This window comes from Ochotona curzoniae, unplaced genomic scaffold (genome assembly GCF_017591425.1).
Source record: "Ochotona curzoniae isolate NIBS_2020 unplaced genomic scaffold, NIBS_Ocur_1.0 contig_3520, whole genome shotgun sequence".
Classification (NCBI taxonomy): domain Eukaryota; kingdom Metazoa; phylum Chordata; class Mammalia; order Lagomorpha; family Ochotonidae; genus Ochotona; species Ochotona curzoniae.
The window spans coordinates 32,012,454-32,030,383 of record NW_024465894.1 but is presented as its reverse complement, the minus strand read 5'-3'; the positions used below and the strand labels follow the sequence as shown (position 1 = coordinate 32,030,383).

The 17,930-nt window shown below is 52.2% G+C and overlaps 1 protein-coding gene across 3 annotated transcripts; it reads left to right on the top strand.

Moving 5' to 3' along the window:
• Positions 1-975: 975 nt before the first annotated feature.
• LOC121157182 (cystatin-12-like) lies at positions 976-8,799 on the top strand. 3 transcript variants are annotated; one of them, XM_040981212.1, is made up of 4 exons: positions 976-1,037; positions 5,253-5,385; positions 7,665-7,775; positions 8,608-8,799. In XM_040981212.1, exons 1-4 carry the CDS (start codon positions 976-978, stop codon positions 8,743-8,745), a joined length of 444 nt encoding a protein of 147 aa, XP_040837146.1. In that variant the 3' UTR covers positions 8,746-8,799. The 3 variants fall into 3 exon arrangements, with proteins under 3 accessions (XP_040837146.1, XP_040837144.1, XP_040837145.1); XM_040981210.1 differs by lacking the exon at positions 976-1,037 and having other exon boundaries at positions 5,034-5,385; XM_040981211.1 differs by lacking the exons at positions 976-1,037; positions 7,665-7,775 and having other exon boundaries at positions 5,034-5,385.
• Positions 8,800-17,930: the final 9,131 nt, after the last annotated feature.

Sequence of the window (17,930 nt, the reverse complement as noted above, 5' to 3'; positions counted from 1 at the left end):
TCATAGCAAGAGATTCAAACAGTTCCAAAGAGCTGGAAGGGGGGAAAGAAAGAGCAAATCCCACTCTCAAAACACAATCAAATCTACTCAAACACAGTACATTGAAACCAGGAGTAAACATGCAGAAGGCTTGAGAGAAAAGGAGCTTGCTGAGATAACACTAGGCAGTCCCTGTAGGATGCTGGTTCCATGCCACACAGCAAGGGGACTCAGCACAAGGTCCACAGAAGGGAACTGCTGTGAGGGCCGCTCCCAGGCTGCAGTGGACTGGAATGAGAAGTGAATAAAGGTCATGAGAAAGCCAAGCATGTTTGGAAGGGAGCAACACATGGTCATAACTCCAGAAAAGCTGCCCAGGACCACGTGGAGGTTTAGGAGTGGGGGAAGGTTGTCCTAGCAGAAAACTGGCAGTGCCAGAATGCAGGTGCACCTTGTGGGAGAAGGAGATCAGAGCAGTGGACAGCTGGCCTGCCTTAGTCCCCTCCCCCGCCACCGGCTGCACACCCAGTGCTGTGCTGGGCACAGCGGTGCATGGGAGCTGCCCCCAAAGTCCTGGGTAGGCTTCCTTCAACTCCTGAGGTGGGGGAACTGGGTTATCTGTGTTCCCAGAAGCTTCCTCTCTGCAAGGTGGCTGCAGGCCACCCCTCAGCCCCCAGAGGACTAGAGCACCAGACAGGACCGTGCTGGAAATCCTCCAGCAGAGCACAGGCCTGGAGATGGGCAGGCCTCGGGTGGCAGTGTGTGCACTCCCTGGGACCCAGGCTTGAGTGACCGTGGGGAACCCATAAACCTCCTGCTCAGTTTCTGTTTGGTGTTCTCAGGAGGGCCTGGTGAGGTGGGGTCAGTGGGGAAGTGGACCAGATAGAGGACCTGCCGAAGGAAGGTGGTTGTCAGCTTGGATCTCCATGAGGGGATCCACAAGTGACCAGGATGTGTCCCCAAGCTTGACCTCTGGCACTGATGCTGAGGACAGCCATGCTGCACAAGACTGCCCTGTTTGTGGGGCTCATGGTGCTGGGCGCCTACATGTGCCCATTTTGGAGTTTGTGGATGTCAACAAGGACCTGGAGTGCTTTGTGAGATCGATGGAGTTCACTGTGGCTCAGTTCAACGATGCCAGCACAGAGGGGCAGGCGTATGGGTTGCTGGATGGCGGCTGAGCCCAGCGGAAGGTGAGTGGCAGTGACTTGGTCCCTTCCTAGGGCTCTGCTCTAGGTGGGAAGCCTGTACCAGGCAAGAGATACAGGGACCGGGGACACGGCCACAATTTCAGGTCCTCCCTCTGGCACAAGACGTGGTTACCCCAGGACTTTTGCGTGAGCCTGGTGCGGCCTCCATGGGTGGATGCCAGGCCTGGGTCCCTGAGACCACAGGAGTCCTTGGCATGGATGACTCTGCTGGCCATACTGCACCTGTCGCATTTGGTGGGGGCCAGGCCAGTCTGCAGGCGTGGGAAGCACACAGGGGCATTGGCTGTGTGAGTAGGTGTGATACTGTTTGTGAGTCAGGAGCAGGTGTGTGAGTACTCTTGGTACCAGCTGTGCATGTGTGTGTGTATGTGTGTGCGTGAGTGTGTGGCACAAGTGCATGGCTGTGTGAGCTGTCTCATGTGAGTGTGCAAATGTGGTGTCAGGTGTGTCAAGCCTGAGCGTGGGAGTGTGCTGGCACGTGTCAGGCAGCCATGGGTGAGTGTGTGTCAGGCATGAGTGGGTATTAGTGTCCTGTGGTTAGACGCTCAGTGCCACACAGTCAGCCTTCCAGGCAATTTTTAAAAAAGATGTATGTATTTTTATTGGAAAGTCAGACATACAGAAAGGAGGAGAGACCAAGAGGAAGATCTCCCACCCACTTATTTCTCCCCAAGTGGCTGCAATGGCCAGAGCTGAGTAGATCTGAAGCCAGGAACTTCCTCCAGGGCTCCCACGCAGGTGCAGGGTTCCAAGGCCTTGGGCCATCCTTGACTGCTTTCCCAGGCCACAAGCAGGGAGCCGGATGGGATGCGGGGCAGCTGGGATATGAACCAGTGCAGTATTGCATCCTGGTGCATGCAAGGCAATAACATTAGTCGCTAATCTACTGCTCCAGGGCCCAAACAATTAAAAAATATATTTGTGTGTGTTTGTGTGTATGTTAAGGCAGATTTGCATATAGAAGGGGATATACAGAGAGAGAGAGAGAGAGAGAGAGACTCTCCCATCCACTGGTTACTCCCCAAATGTCCTCCATGGCCATAGCTGGGCCAGACTGAAGCCAGGAGTCAGCAGCTTCTCCTGGGTCTCCCATGGGGGCGCATGTGGGCTGTCCTCCAGGCTTTCCCAGACAGATTAGCAGGGAGCTGAATTGGAAGGGAGTAGTGGGACTTGAACCAGTGCCTATGCACTTGTCACACCATGGTGCCGACCCTTTTCCCAAACAGTTTCGTGTTAGGTCTGCGCCCCCTCCCCACCTGCACGAGGATCCAGGGCTGGATCAGAAGGTCCTCATTCTGGAAGCCGACCTACTTCCCTCAGCTTTCTTAGAGATGCACGACAAACGTGGGCAGCAGTAGGGAATGCTCATGGCTGCCACTCCGTGAATGTGGGCCAGCTGGCACTGCGCACCCCAGGCCCTGCACAGGCTCCCCAAGGGAGACCACAGCTCTCACCTCCAGTCTGAGGCTTAGTCCTACCCTCTCCTTGATCCTGCAGGTGCCTCTTGTGTCTGGCTGGTGCTGCAAGGTGGACACATGGAGTGCTCTCATCAGCAGGTGCTGGGAGCCCGTGCAGGTGCCTCGCTGTGATGCAGATGTGCAACCAACAGCACATCTATTCCTTGCCCCATCTTGTGACGTTGGCCTCAGCCATTGGGAAGGCTCCACTGGGGTTTGAAGCGCACGCAAGGACATGGAGCTGTTGACCCATCACAGTTTGCACCTGGTGTGAACTGTGTCTCAGCACAGGCATGTTGCACTCTGTAACCCACCGTCCCCCTGGCGCTCTGCCTCTCTCCTCAATCCTGAGTTGCAGATGTTCACCAGCTGTCTGCATCCGTTCTTCTTGACACATGTGCATAGCCATATTTCTGATGGAGCTGGGGCTGCGCCTCATGATTGACAGGAAGTGCGACGGAGACATCGACAGCTATCTGCTGCCAAGTGTGCAAGAAAAACAAGGGTTGGGGGAAATGATCAGCCTGAGAGTGGCACGGTGCATCTTGGGAGAATGAAAGGCCTTGGGCAGATGCTCGGTGGAACCTCGGGGCAGGCAGAGGGCTCAGGATCCCTGGTCCTCACCGGAAGCTGGAATCTCTGTGATAGCATGTATGCAGCTGTTCCGTCATACCAAGAGGACCTCTGAGGTCCTGTATTGACAGGAGCTGCTGACGGACAGAATGGAAAGGGACCACCCCAGGGTCCTTCTGAAGAATCAAAGTGTTGCCTGTGACTCTCAGAGCTGACAGGATTATGACACAGATGCGGGAAAGACAAGAGGGGAAACAGAGCATCAAGTGGGACTCTTCATGTCTGAACTGTTATGTAGGATGACTAACTCTTTTCTAGAAACTTCTACATCTGCTGTGGAAGCAGCTGGACCCATGCTGGCGTCATTGCACATTCATCCATGCCTCGGGGAGATGAGAGAGACATTCCTAATGGTGAGCCTTGCCCTGGGCAGGCGGAGGGTGCTTCCTAAAGCATGCACCAGCCTGGCAGGGTCCCACGGCTTTCTCCAGTCCTTCCCAGCACTGTTAGCTGCCCATGTTGCATCAGTGCAACCATACCAGATCATCCTTCCCCTCAGAGAAGTCCCAGCAAGGCACTCCAAGTTATGTCCCTCCCTCTGTCCACACTCCCGTCTCTGCTGTGTCGGCCCCAGTGCTGGCTCTTCCCAGGATAAGACCTTTACTGGGGGTCACTGGGTTTGCCAGGGCCTGACACCCCTTATACCAAGGGACAATAATTATTCCCTGCATCCACATAGCTATAGCCTGCCCTCTTTTTTTTCCCCCTTAAACTTTTTTTATTTGAAAGGCAGAATTACAGAGAGATAAGGTACAGGGAGGGAAGAAGGGAAGGAAGGAGAGAGAGAGAGAGTGAGAATCTTCCATCTGCTGGTTCATTCCCCAAAGAGATATCAAGGCCAAAAGATGGCTGGTTAAGCTGGGAGCCACGAGCTTCCTCTGGTCACCCTTGTGGGTGCAGGGGCCCAAGATTTGGGCCGCCCTTTACTGCCCTCTCAGGTGCATTAGCAGGGAGCTGGATCAGAAGTGTAGCAGCCGGGACAGGAACCAGGCCCATATGGTGTGTTGACACTGTAGGCGGAGGATTAGCCTACTTCTACACACCATGCTGACTCCAACCTTCACTCTTTCCCAGCCTGTTCACCCCCATCACCTTCTTCACTTCCCAGTGGCTTTCCTGGGAAAGAGGAAGAGTCTGACAGTGGATACCCAGCATTGTAGCAGGGCAGAGCTGCGAGGCAATGCAAGTTTCAGCTAGCTCTCTTTCCCTAGCCCTGATGCCTTCGCAAGCCCACAGCTATTCTCCTCCATCTCAGCAGAGCTATGGTGACCTTGCAGCAGGAAGTCTCACCCTGGAACGTTAGAAATGGCTTGGTTCCCACCGAGGACACACATGGCCAGCCCCAGCCCGCAGGGCCCGAGAGCAAAAGAGCAAGTCAGCCAGCAGGTACTGCTGACAGTGGAGTATCTGTCTCCTGCCACGGACATTGGCCCTCACTGTTCGCTCTTCTAAAGCTTGCTTGTGACATGGGATGCCAAGGTCATGGCTGACCTTGTTTGTACTCCCTGCCGGAGACTCTGGTTCTGTGGTTATGCATGAGCCTGTGGCTGCTGTAACTCTGCCTGGCCTGGGATGTGGGGCTGGGAGGGTGAGTCCCCGCCCCTCCTAGGGCAGGGCCAGGACTGGAGGAGGCAGCCTTGTCCTTGAGTGTGTGCCTGCAAGCTTCATGGGAGCAAGGGCTGGCAAATGTGACTGGCTGCTTTGTTTCTGTCTGGCTGTGAGAGGACCACGTGTTGTGGAGGAGGGTGGAGACAAGGTGTTGGATGGAGGTGTCGGCCCTGGGGTGGCGGTCAGCAGCTCAGGGCATCAGCAGACAGAACTGTGCAGGGCTGCAGCTGCCAAGGGTGCTACTGTCCCCTTTATCCCACATGTCCCCTGCCCCAAGGGCAGCTATGCCGCACAAGGCACTCCTGTTTGTGGGGTTTGTTCTCATGGGGAGCCTTGTGGGCAGCTTCAAGTTCATGGACAACTCCAAGTTCGTGGACATTGACAAGAACTCGGAGTTCTTTGCCATCTCCATGGAGTATGTCATGTACAAGTTCAACGAGGCCCAGGAGGATGAGTTTGCCTACAAGTTTCTGAAGGTTCGGCAGAGCCAGCGCAAGGTGAGTGGCTGAGCTGTCCCCACCCTACCCCACTCAGCTCCCACAGCATCCCTGAGCCCAGGTGAGCATCTTCAGGAATCAGCAGCTGCCTTTAAGGCCTAGAGATAGATTTAAAAAAAATTTTTTTTTTTTAAATAGAGGTACTGACTGGGAGAGCTCCAACTTTTGGTTTTGTTCCTTTATCAAGTGCTGGAGGAATACAGAGAGGTACAGAGACACTGGAATAGCACTCTGGGAAACAGTCTTGGGGTGTGTGTGGGGGGGGAGGGGAGATGGAGAGATGGAGAGAGAGAGAGAGACAAAGAAAGAGAGAGGAGCAGCAGCCCTGGGAGAACAGCACCCCAGCACAGAGCATGCTCGCAGGTGCCGGGGCGGGGCGGGGCGGGGCGGGGTGTAGGATACCCTTGTTGGGACTGCTCCTCGGTAGGGCTGGGCCCTGGAGACACCAGAGATCCCGCTGAGATGTCAGGCAGGAAGAGTCAGTGAAGGCCCACAGGGACTTCTTGTCGCCGGTTTCGCACGCTGCGCAAAGGCAGCAAGAGAGAGGCCAAGCCCTCGTCCTCGGAGGAGCGGAGGAGCGTGTGGGAGGGACGCAGGTGCCGTCAGGGGAGGGATGTGAGGACTGGGGTTGGGGGCGGGGCAGGAAGGCCCAAAGCTGCGGATTGGGGATGCCGAGCAGGGAGAAGTCCCTCTCTGAAGGGCTTGCTCTGACTGGGGAGTCAATGTCTCTGAACTGAGAAGCGCTGGGTGCAGAGCGAGCTGGGCCTCTAGGGGGGTGGTGTTCAGAGGCAGGGGTGCAGGGGGAGGGGAGGGGTTAGTACCCTCGTGGGGGGGGGGGTGGCATGTGCTGGAGCCAGCGCCTCTGTGGCCGCTCATGGAACATGCAGTGGCCTGCACAGCCAGGCTGCTGGCAGGTGGACACGGGGGCAGGGTTGGGGGTGCTGGGGAGCCGGTGAGAGAGCAGCTCCAGGTCTTCCTCTGAGCACAGCGGCCAAGGGACTCTATCTGCCAACTGGTGGACAGGTCCAGAGGAGGGGCAGAGGGAAGTGAAATGCATCTGACACACCTCCGAGGTGGACCCAGGCCACCTGAGAGTCCTTTCGGGGTGACGAGGAGCTTTTGCCTCATGTAAAATGTGGTGTCCTTGTCCTCCGCTATGCGAAGTTTCCCGGTCTCGGCGGTCATGGCTGACTGTTGTCATGAATACAGCAATGATGATCATCCAGCCGTGCCCAGGTCCAGGTGAGAGGGCCTTGCAGGAGGAAGGGCCAAGTGGGCACTCTGGGGGCTGGGAAGAAGATGTGACATGTGCACCCAGTCCTGAGGATCCTCCTCCTTACACGGAGACACAGCCCTCCCAGGGCTCCCCTCCATCCCCGATGCGATCTGCACCCAGATCTGGCCCTGGGGGCTGCAGTACCCCTGGGCACCAGTGACCTTACTGAGCCAAAAGGATCTGACCTAACAGAGGGACACTCCAGGCCTGGCTGAGTGTGGGGGACGGTGTACGGGGGGTAAGCCAGGGTGAGTGTCAAGAAGGAATGTGTGAGTGTGCTGTGTGTTGGTGTCAGGCGTGTGTTCTGTGTGTGTTCTGTGTGTCCTGAGATGCACATGTGTGTGTGAGTGTCACAGGGCCATGACGGGTGTCCTCTGCCTGTTGAGCCCTGGCGGAGGTCAGCTTCTAGCCAGCTTCCAGTTCGGGGGGTGTGGGCCCCTCTCTGGGAGAGCTTCCTGCCACGCTTCTATCTTTCCTCTCTTAGTGCTTCTTGGGTCTTTACCATGTTTCTCCCCAGGAATGAAAAGAATCTCCGATAACTATCCAAAGGAGCCCAATAAAGACCTAGGGTGGCATGGGACACTGAGTATTCACCCCACAAAACATTCGCGTGATGTCGGCTTCCATGCCAAAAGACACACTGCCCAAGGCACTCTTGCTCCGGGCAGCTCTGGCCTCCGGCCTCAGGCTTTGTGGTCCCGGCCCTTCCTAGCTGGTGTGAGAAGCAGGCTGTGCCAAGGTGTGCCTTGGAGAGTCATCTGTGGTAGGTGTGGCTGGGGCCCAGGGCAGGATGCCCAAATGGGACCCTATCTTCCAGAGGCCAACAGACACTGTACGAGGGACACGCTTATGAAGAGAAATGGAGAAAGAAAAGCAAAGATGGAGTAAGTCGCAGGCCGAGTGGTGGCACTGGTCGGTTGTTGCACAGTCACACCCTTGTTTCTGTTGTTCCGCCTCCTCTGACAGGTTATTTACTAGCAGTTTCGACTATTTCTTTCAACAGATGTTTTCCTGGACCTGTTTGGTAGACGTGGAGATGGGCCGCACAATTTGCAAAAAGCACGATGAAGACATCGACAATTGCCCATTGCAGGAGGGTGCGGGAGAGAAACAGGTTGGAGACCACAATCACAGTGCATCTTGGGAGAATGAAGGGTCTTGGAGGAGGCTCAACACAGCCTTGGGGCAGGCGGAGGAATCAGGATCCCTGTTCCACACTGGAGTCAGGAGCCAGTGATCCCACTGAGACACAGCCTGTCCACCAACACCAGGTCTGAGGCCCCTGCTCCTAGCCCAGCTGGCTGACCACATACCCACTATGTCTGCACCGAGCCTCCCTCCTGGTTCCAGCTCCATGCCTTTCTGAGACCCTTGAAGGTTTGGGGGGGCATGTTCTTCCTGTGGTCCTCATGCTTTCACATATGTCCTGTGGGCTGAAGAATGGCCACATTGTCCTTCCAGTCCCTGGGCCACGAGCCTGTGCCCCGACCCTGGAGGTATTATGGGACCCGTGGGATGGAGGAGCGTGGGACCGCTCTGGCCTCTCAACGTACAGCCTGAGTGTTTGTGCTGCTGCTCAGTTGGGTGGTGCCAAGTAGGGGCAGGGCTCAGGCAGTGATCTGGCCTCAGAATACACAGTGGGGCAGGGAGAGGGGGTGCCGTGTCTGTAGTGCTTGGGACATCAGGGTGGTGTGGGTGGATGGGGTTTCCTGGGGTGGGTGATGGCCTCAGGCAGTTGCTGTCTCAAGTGGTGGGATCAGCTGCTCTGCCCATTCTCCTGCTGGAGCCTTGGGCTTTCCAAATCCTGCCCCCAGGTATGGCTGTGTTACTTTCCTGCCTCCTTGCCCTCCTCCCTCCTTGCTTCCTTCTGTCTGTATTGCATCTTGAGGCCCTACCACATGTCACATGAGCGCCATGCCCATTGTACTGCAATGATCTCCTTTTAGGTGCGCTGCACTTACATCCTGACTTCGCTGGTGTGGTTTACCCAGTTCACCATCTTGGATAGCAGCTGCGTGCTGACATCGGAAAGGGGGGTGCCTGTGGCTTCTCCTAGCAGCAATCCTGTTCCTTCTAGAGTGTGACAATCAGCAGCTCAATGTGTGTGCATCTCCTGCAGAATTAAACGCAACTGGCATGCATTCTGTGTCCTTGGGTAGCTTTTGAAATTGTTTTGTTTTTGTTTGAAAGGCAGAGGTAGAGATAAAGGAGAGACCTTCCATCTGTCGGTTGACTCTCCGAGCAGCTGCAATGGCTGGAGCTGGACCAATCGGAAGTCATAGCCAGGAGGTTCTTCCAGGTTTCCCACAAAGGTGATGGGCCCAGGGAATTAACCTACCGTCTGCTATTTTTCAGGCCATAGACTGGGAGCTGGATTGGAATTGGAGCAGCTGGGACTCAAGCCAGCTCCCATATGGAATGCTGATGTTCCAGGTAGAAGTTTAGCTTACTACAGCGCAACACCAGCCCAATCCCTCAGTAGTTCTACATTATCCTGCAGCACTTTGTTGCAGAGGTCACGGTCACTAGTTGGCGTCAGTACAGCGTGTTGAGTGATTTAATCTCTCCAGTCCTGGGAGGTGGTTCAGGTAGATGCCCCACCAGCTGTCAGGTGTATTCATTTATCCTTACATTCTGTCCCTTGTTCATGCATTCATTCTCCATGTTGTCTATGCTCCTGGTCAGTTCTACTCAAAGGAATGTAAGCTTTGCCAGGAGAAGTTTCCTGCCAGCATTTTGCTTCCATCTGGGAACCAGGCTCCATACACAGTACCTACGGGCCACTCCTGCAGAAGAGGAGCTCTCTCCTCGCAGCCTGCCTGATTGCCAAGGATGGATTCTGCTTGGCTGGATGGCAGCTCAGAAGATGCCAGCTGCAGTGCCTAGATATTGACCGCCTACCTGGGTTCTGGCTGTCAGCACCACCAACTGCCCTGGGGAGAGACATCTTGGTGGTCCATCCCTCTGCCAGGGTGCTGGTGGAGAAGTAGGCACATCTTGGCAAGACAGAGATTGGGTGAGAGGTGGGCTCCAGTGAGACAGACAGGAAGTGGCAGTGCCCTCTGGTGGATACTTGGGGATGGGAAGGCAAGCGTCCACCCTCCTCCTCTTGGGTTTCTGAGGGTTTTCCGTAAGACTGGGTTTGGGCAGAGTGCTGCCCTTCCTTGGCCCAAACCCCAGAATCTGTTGCCTCCCTGATGGGACAGGATTTTCAAAAGCAACTGTGACTGGTGGCAGGGACACAGCAAAGACATGGTGGCCTGAATGTTTTGATGCACTGGCTGGCCTGTGTGTATGATTTGTGGTGCTGTTCAACACTGAATAGCAGTCTGTGTGGCCAAGGTGGGTCTGTGTGCCCAGCAAAGCTGACTTGCAACTTACAAGTGGCTTGACAAGAACCCGTATCTACTGACCAAGAATCCCATGCCTGATTGGGGCTCTAGGACTCTTCTTCATGGTCCCCATGTGCTGCCCTCGGCCACATACCAGTTGTCTATTTTCAAAGGGTTTTTGGATCATTTTAATAAACTTTATTCTCATTATTTGTGTATTCACATACCTCATGTCCATATTCATGAACCACATGTCTATTTTCTTCTTTTATTATTATTATTATTTTATGATACAGTTCCATAGGCTCTGGGATTTCCCCTTCTCTTTTCCAAGTCCCCTCCCCACTCTCTGATTTCCTCTCTAGTATTAAATGGGTGGTCCTTCATAAATAGTCATAAGTCCATCTGAACTTATACTGAAGTGTTTCCTGACGTAGTAGGCATGGGCAATGTCAGAGAGTCCAGCTTCCTACCATCAGGATATATTCAACAGTTTCACTGGGAGTCCACCTTTGGTCTGGATGCAGAGAGGCATACTGCACTATGTCTCCACATCTGGACATGTCAGTGTCTGCTACACTTCTGTTATACAGACTATGTCAATCAGTGGATTCTTCAAAGACCTCATCGTGCTTGGAGTGGCAAGAATGGCAGCGATTCCTAACTGGTGAATTATCAGAACCACTTGGGCAAGAACCTCGGAGCACCCCCTACATCTGGGACCTGGGGAGGGTGGGAAATTGGGTGGGCCTTCTCCCTTAATATCCCCCTTTAAACATGAAGGAAACAATATGGAAATAATAGTCTTACCCACTTTGCTATAATCCTTAAACTTTTTAACCCTAATTAACAATGTAAAGATTGTCAAAAATATAATACAAAATTCTTTAAAAAAAAATACAGAGCCAATAAACACAGCCCACAGCAGGGAGAACAGTAAATTTTCATCAACATGAAAGTTAAGGAACATGCTACAAAAATATCAATGTGTCACTAGAGTGATGAAAAATAAAAAAATCTTCTTGTAGAAATTGATGCTAATGCATGACCCTGAAGACATTGCGATGGTGCTGAAGAAGTTATAATAAAAGCTAGGACAACATTACCCATGAGATGTAGCAAAAACATTTTTGAAAGGGACATTTACAACCTCATAGGCTTACAAGCAATTAGAATGTCTCTTATGGATGATCAATTAATGAATGACAAGGACTTATTAGAAAAGATACAAGTGAATAGCGGGCATGAAAAGATAAAATTCACAGCAAAAATAACTGCATTTGAAACCAAAAAACTGCAGAATGAAACAAGAAAGGGCCATTCTGTAAGAAGATGAGCAAAACCACCCCTCAGCCATATTAACAATGAGAATCACGAGGGCACAGCCACTTAGAAATGAAAGAGAAATAGTCCCACCTTTCTACTCTTTATGTCGGTCACATGTCTATTTTTATTTAGTCCTTGCCCGTTGTTCATGAATGACATTCCCATTTAAAAAAATATTTTATTTATTTTTATTGGAAAGATCTTTAGGAAGAAGGAGAGACAGGATGATGTTCCATCTGCTTGTTTTATTCCCCAAATGGTGACAAAGGCTAGAGCTGAACCGATCAGGAGCCAGGAACTTCTTCCAGGTCTCATACGGGGATTCAGGGTTTCATGGCTTTAGGCCATGCTCCACTGTTTTCCCAGAAAGGAGGGGAAGTAAGCAGAAAGCTAGTGGGGGAAAATGGAGCCGCCAGGATACAAACTGGAGGCCATATGGGATGCCGGTGCTTGCGTCTAGAGGATTAGTCAATTGAGCCATCGTGCCAACCCCAACACTCTCATTTTTAATGGAACCTAGGCTGAATTTTTATGGTTCCATGGATGCTGTTCATTGATCCCATCCCATGCTTGTTAGATGCCATAAATGTTTTCACAGCCCTTGGGCCTACTGATTGCTCATTCGTGGACCCTATGCCATTTCTCTTGGGTCCCAGGCCCACTAGCATAGGCCTCATGACCATTGTTCAGCTACTTCCTGCTGCTCATGGCCCAGTGCACACTGTCCATAGACCCTGCTAATGTCACTCATGGTCTTCTGAACTCTTGGGTTCTGTTGTCATTGCTCCGGGAACTCACATCCCTTGTTCATGAAATTGAACATTAGCTTTCGGCCCTCACATCAGTTGTTCATATTGTCCATGGACCTAATAAACATTGTCTATGGATCTCTTACCCCACACTCTACCAGTGCAGTTTGGGGATTTGCATGTCTATTTCTCATGGAACCACCTCCTCCAATATTGTTCTTGGACTCCCACCCCACTGGGATGCAGTACCCATCTCCAAAGTCCTCATGCGCATTAATAGACCTCAGGCATATTGGAAGTGTTTATAGCACACATGCTTGCTTGCTATGGGTCTCATTTTCAAAAAGGATTTATTTTTATTGCAAAGGCAAATTGCAGGGAGGACAGAAAGATCTTCCATCTGCTGGTTCGCTCCGCAAGAGATAGTAATGACCGGAGCTGAGCTGATCCAAAACCAGGAGTTAGCAGTTTCTTCCAGATCTCCCATGTGGGTGCAGGGTCTCAAGGCTTTGGGCCATCCTCAACTGCTTTCCCAGGCCACAGACAGGGAGCTGGATGGGAAGTGGAGCTGCTGGGACTAGAACCAACGCCCATATGGGATTCCAGTGCATTCAAGGCAAGGACTTTAGCCGTTAGGCCATTGTGTGGTTTGCAAAACGCCACTTGACTGAGAAGGAGGGATTGTTGAGAGAGGACACTCTCCTGCAGTCTCAGTTGAGGTATGGCACGCATGGCTTTTCCCACAGTAGCCATTTCTGTGAATGCGTTGACGTTTCCCTTTATGGGGGCTGAGAGTTCGCCATGTCTGCCTCTCGGGGAACTTGCTGAATGAGGCTGGATATTTCATTGAAAAGCAGAACCTCTGAGACGTGAAGGGGTGCATGTCCATCTTCCCTCTAGGGCTCAGATCCAGGCTTTAAGGTGGCCTGGCTGACCCCTGCCTGGGTCCGAGCTGAGGGAGTTCAGGGTCAGGCATTCTAGAAGTTGGGGCTCCTGGCACCCGTGAGCAGAAAACCCAGAGGGCAGAGCAGGGTAGTTGGAGGTGGGTGCTTCCTATGGGGTTTGCTCTCAGCATGGCTGGCAGCCTAGGGCCAGAGGCCAGCTGGTGAGAGATGCCCACCCTCAGGGTCGTAGGTACTGGGTTACATCACAAAGTTTGGCCTCCCTGCAGGCAGGATCTCTGAAGGTTCAGACAAGACTAGACATCAGAACCCACAGAGCTCAGGCACGAACTGGAAGTGTTGGAGCTTCAGGTGAGCGCAGGCTGGCCTGGCCAATTCACAGCCCAGCTTCTCCTGTGTGTGTGTGTGGGTGGGGAGGTGGGGTGCAGGAGAAAGAAGGAGCCAGGAAACCCCATGGGAGCAGGTGCAGTCAAGGGCACAAGAGAGGGGAAGGCAGACAGGGGAGGGTGTCCCTGCAGGAGGGAGGTGGCCAGGGAGGCCGACCCTTTGGCTCTGCCTAGGATCCAGCTGAACCAACACAGAGAGCAGGCAGCCAGTGTGGTGAGCCCTCTGCATCCTGCAGCAGCAGCAGCAGTGACCACCCCACCTCCGCCAGCTCCACCCGAGACGGGGCGCAGACCAGTGCCTCCTGACCGAAGGACCATGATCCGACCTGGGCAGCTCTCCTTACTCCTCCTCCTAGCCCTCTCCCTGGCCAGTACAGAGCACAGTGGCAATGAGGGGAAGGTGTTGAAAATGTTAAAACTCATGAACACCGCAAACGCCAATGTGAAGCAGAGTGTGCGGTTCGCCATGCAAGAGTACAACAGGGAGAGTGAAGACAAGTTATCTTTTCCTGGTGGCCAAGATCCTGCAAGCCCAGCTACAGGTGAGGGGGTTGCTCGGCAGAGAACCAGGGCCACGCATGGGTGAGGCCAGCCTGAGGAGGTGGGCTGGCCAAACACCCGTGAACCTAGAAGCTTCGGGAGCACTCACTTGCATACTGCACCTGCAGCACAGTGTGCAATGAGCAGCACCGTCCGTGAATGCTTGAGCCGTCAAAGCACTTTGCACACACTTTTCATAAGGTTCCTGGGAAATGGGATGAATAAAAGCTTATGCATGGAAATGAATGTGTGTTTGGCTCCCAAATGAATTTAACTTTAATTTCCATTATCCATATTCTTTCTTTCTTTCTTTCTTTTGTAAGATTTATTTATTGGGGGCCAGGTGCAGCAGCCTAGTGACTAAAGTCCTCCTCTTGCACACCACGATCCCATATGGCCACTGGGTTCATATCCTGGGTTCATATCCAGCTTGCTGGTCAGCCCCAGGGATGTCTTTGTGTACAAACACTCAGAACACAGTGTGAGGTCGGAGTCCCTTGCCCTGGCAGTCCGCAGTGGACATCTCTTGTGAGCCCAGTGGGGCAACTCTTCAACATGTTGTTCTGGATGCTTGCTTGGGTCTGAGGCTCTCTCCTGCCTGAGATTTCCAAGCAGACAGGTGCCCCGGGCTGGGGGAGAGTGGAGTCCCTGTGGCAGAGCCAGTTGCCCTCCCTGTGTACTCTCTGTGTATTACGGGATTTGTGACTTCTTGCATAATAGTCACGAAGAGAGAAGGGCAAAAGCCTGAAGGGTGAACTGCATGTGTGTGGGTGTGCACCTGCATGCGTGTATGTTTGCATGTATGGGTGCACATGAGTCTAGATGTACACACGTGTGTGTGGGTGCCTATGAGTGTGGATATACATGAGCCTGGATGTACACACACGTGTGGGTGCATATGAGCCTGGATGTACACACATGTGTGGGTGCATATGAGCCTGGATGTACACACGTGTGTGGGTGCCCATGAGTGTGGATATACATGAGCCTGGATGTACACACGTGTGTGTGGGTGCCCATGAGTGTAGATATACATGTGTGTGGATGCAATCTTTGAATCTTTGCATGCGTTTTCATAATAACCATGCACACTTCCATGCACAAAAATATTGTGAAAATAAAGCTCTGGGGACAATCTCCAGGGAATGTGGAAGCTCAGCTAACGTGCACCTGTGGGAATTCCAGTTGTTGCATTTGATCAGTTTAGGCAAAGAGAGTTAGGTGGAGTGAAAAAGAATTCTGTCCTTGGGAAATGCACTCTGAGAGACAGTGAGAAAATACAAATAAAATGCCACTGAGTGACCCGTAATCCAAATCTTTTGGATAAGACAAAAATCAGAGAAGGGTGAGACATGTCTTATGGAAGAAGCCGGATGATGGGTGGCCTTCCTACATCTCAGCCACATCCAAAGGGCTCAGCCTGGGCAAGGGGGGAACGCGCAGCCCCAGGATGGCATGTGGAAGCAGCATGGTGGTGTGAGACGCTGAGCTGGGTGAGTGGGGGAAGAAGAAGGGCAGGGGGGGAGGGGGTTGGCAGGGCTGCCCCACCTGGAGCAGGGTGCTGGCAGTGAGATGCTGAGCTGCGCATGGGGGCTGCCCTGCCTGGATTGCTGTCCTTGCTGTAGGGCCCAGCTAGGCTGCTGGCATGGCAGGGCAGGAAGATAGTGACAAGATCCTCTACCCGCAATTCCAGCCCCCTCCTACAGGTGCCCAGGTGACTGGTCCTATTAATGACATTCTTTGTTGTGTTGGGTACAAGGGAATGAGTTTTAAGTCTGGTAGTCCAGCTGGCCTGGCCGGTGTGGCAACTGTGTGACCTCTGAGCCTCAGGTCACACTGTAGTGGGAAAGAGGGCTCAGGACAGATGAGAAGACATATGTCCCTGTCTCAGTTCTTTTTTTTTTTTTTTTTAGTTTTCTTTTAGGTTTTTTTTTTTTTATTGTTAATCACATTGTATTATGTGATACAGTTTTATAGGCACTGGGATTCCCCCTACCCCTCCCACAACCCTACCCCCATGGTGGATTCCTCCACCTTGCTGCATATTCACAGTTGAAGTTCAATTGGGATTCATTCATTGCATGCATATACCTAGCATAGAGTTCAGCATCTTATCGTCCAGATAATTCAGCGGTTTCTAGGGGAGACCTTCTCTGGTCTGAAGGTAGAGCTAACAGAATAAAGTTCCGGTCAGTTAAAAGCCCCAACAAAACCTCAGCATCAATATACAACATTATGGAATTAATTGACATAGTATTGAGTAAACAATATGTTAAAAATAATGCAAGTTCCATTCTTCGAAACATCTGGGTTGAGACAGTATCAATGACAGGTTCAAAAAATAACAAACAACCAAACAAAAATTACAGGTTAAATCAAGGCAAACATGTGGTATCTAACCTTTTGGGATTTGTTCATTTCCCTTAGCATTATAGTTTCCAGTTGGGCCCAGTTAGCCACAAAGAACTGCAATTTGTTTTTTTAATAGCTGAGTATTCCATGGAGTAGATGAACCAAAGTTTTCTTATCCAATCTTCTGTTGATGGGCATTTCGGTTGCTTCCATGTTCTGGCAATTACTGATTGTGCTGCTATGAACATAGGGGTGCATGTTGGTAGGTCGTGAAACAGGTGTTTTGGATATATTCCTAGGAGTGCTATTGCTGGATCATATGGTATGCAGATTTTGAGTTGTTTAAGTGTTCTCCATACTGATTTCCATAAGGTCTGTGCCAACCTGCATTCCCACCAGCAGTGGAGTAGGGTTCCCTTTTCCACACATCCTCGCCAACAAGCGTCGTTGGTGTTCTTGTTTATGTGGGCCAATCTTACTGGTGTTAGGTGGTACCTCATCGATGTCTTAATTTGGATTTCCCTTATTGCCAGGGAGCTGGAGCATTTTTTCATATGTTTGTTTGCCATTTGGACTTGTTCCTTTGTGAAATGTTTGCCCATTTCTCGTGCCCATTTCTTGAGTGGCTTGTTTGTTTTGGTGTTTTGGTTGTTTTGGAGTTCTTTGTATATTCTGGAGATTAGCCCTCTATCCCCTACATAGTGCGCAAAGATCTTCTCCCATTCTGTGGGTAGCTTTTTTTACTTTGCTGATTGTTTCCCTTGCTGTACAGAAGCTTCTTAGTTTGATGAGGTCCCACTTGTTTATTCTGTTCTTAACTGCTATTGCTTTTGGTGTCCTTCTTAGAAAGTCAGGACCTACTCCTAGGTCTTGCAGGGTATAATCCTACATTTTCTTCCAAGAGTTTGAAGGTTTCTGGATGTAGGTTTAGGTCTTTTATCCATTTAGATTGGATTTTAGTGTATGGCGATAGATGTGGCCTGTCTCAGTTCTGACACCTGCTCACCCCTTAGCCCCCTTGGCAACCTGGGAAGGCAGCATGCCTGCTTAAACCAGCAGGGCGCCTGGGTCTGGAGCAGGGAGGGTTGCACAGTGAGGGGGACGGAGTCTCCTTGCTTCCACTGTGGATCTACTTGGACACTTGAGTTTTTGTGTTAGTGTTATGGGCTGGGGTGAGCCAGCACAGGCAGCAGAAGGAGCTTGGGCAGAAGACATAGGAATCCTGAACCCAGAAGCACCCCAACTCTCGGCACCTGCTCAGTGTCACAGCTGGAGCAGCTGCATCAGGAAGGGCTGGAAGAGGAAAGGCCACGGGGGCGGGGCATGCTTGACCCACCAGTGCCTGGGCAGGTATGTACCCAGGATACCTACCCGCCCCCAGACCTGGCCAGGTTTGAAAGGGCAAAAACTGATTCCTTAGAAGAACCTGATTTGTAAACACGTGCTCAAGAGAGCCACCCAGGCAGAAAGGGGGAGGAAGGTGGAGGAGGATAAAAGGCCAGGTGCCCAGCTGCTCAGCCAGGGGAGAAGGAACATCCACAGAGGAAGGAACTGCCCCACCCTACCTCCGGCCGGCAGGTGGCTCCTTCCCGCCACGGCCCCCACCCCGTGTGTGGGCAGAGCCTTCCTGCCGCTGCCATTACCACAGCGGCACAGGCCGCCTCTGACCCCCTAGTTTGCCT

Excerpts from the sequence above, each read along its gene's own strand:
- LOC121157182 (XM_040981210.1), top strand. The coding sequence starts at position 5,044 with ATGGAGGTGTCGGCCCTGGGGTGGCGGTCAGCAGCTCAGGGCATCAGC. Across the intron at positions 5,386-7,664 it reads TTCGGCAGAGCCAGCGCAAG|ATGTTTTCCTGGACCTGTTT; the intron begins GTGAGTGGCTGA and ends TTCTTTCAACAG. Across the intron at positions 7,776-8,607 it reads AGGGTGCGGGAGAGAAACAG|GTGCGCTGCACTTACATCCT; the intron begins GTTGGAGACCAC and ends ATCTCCTTTTAG.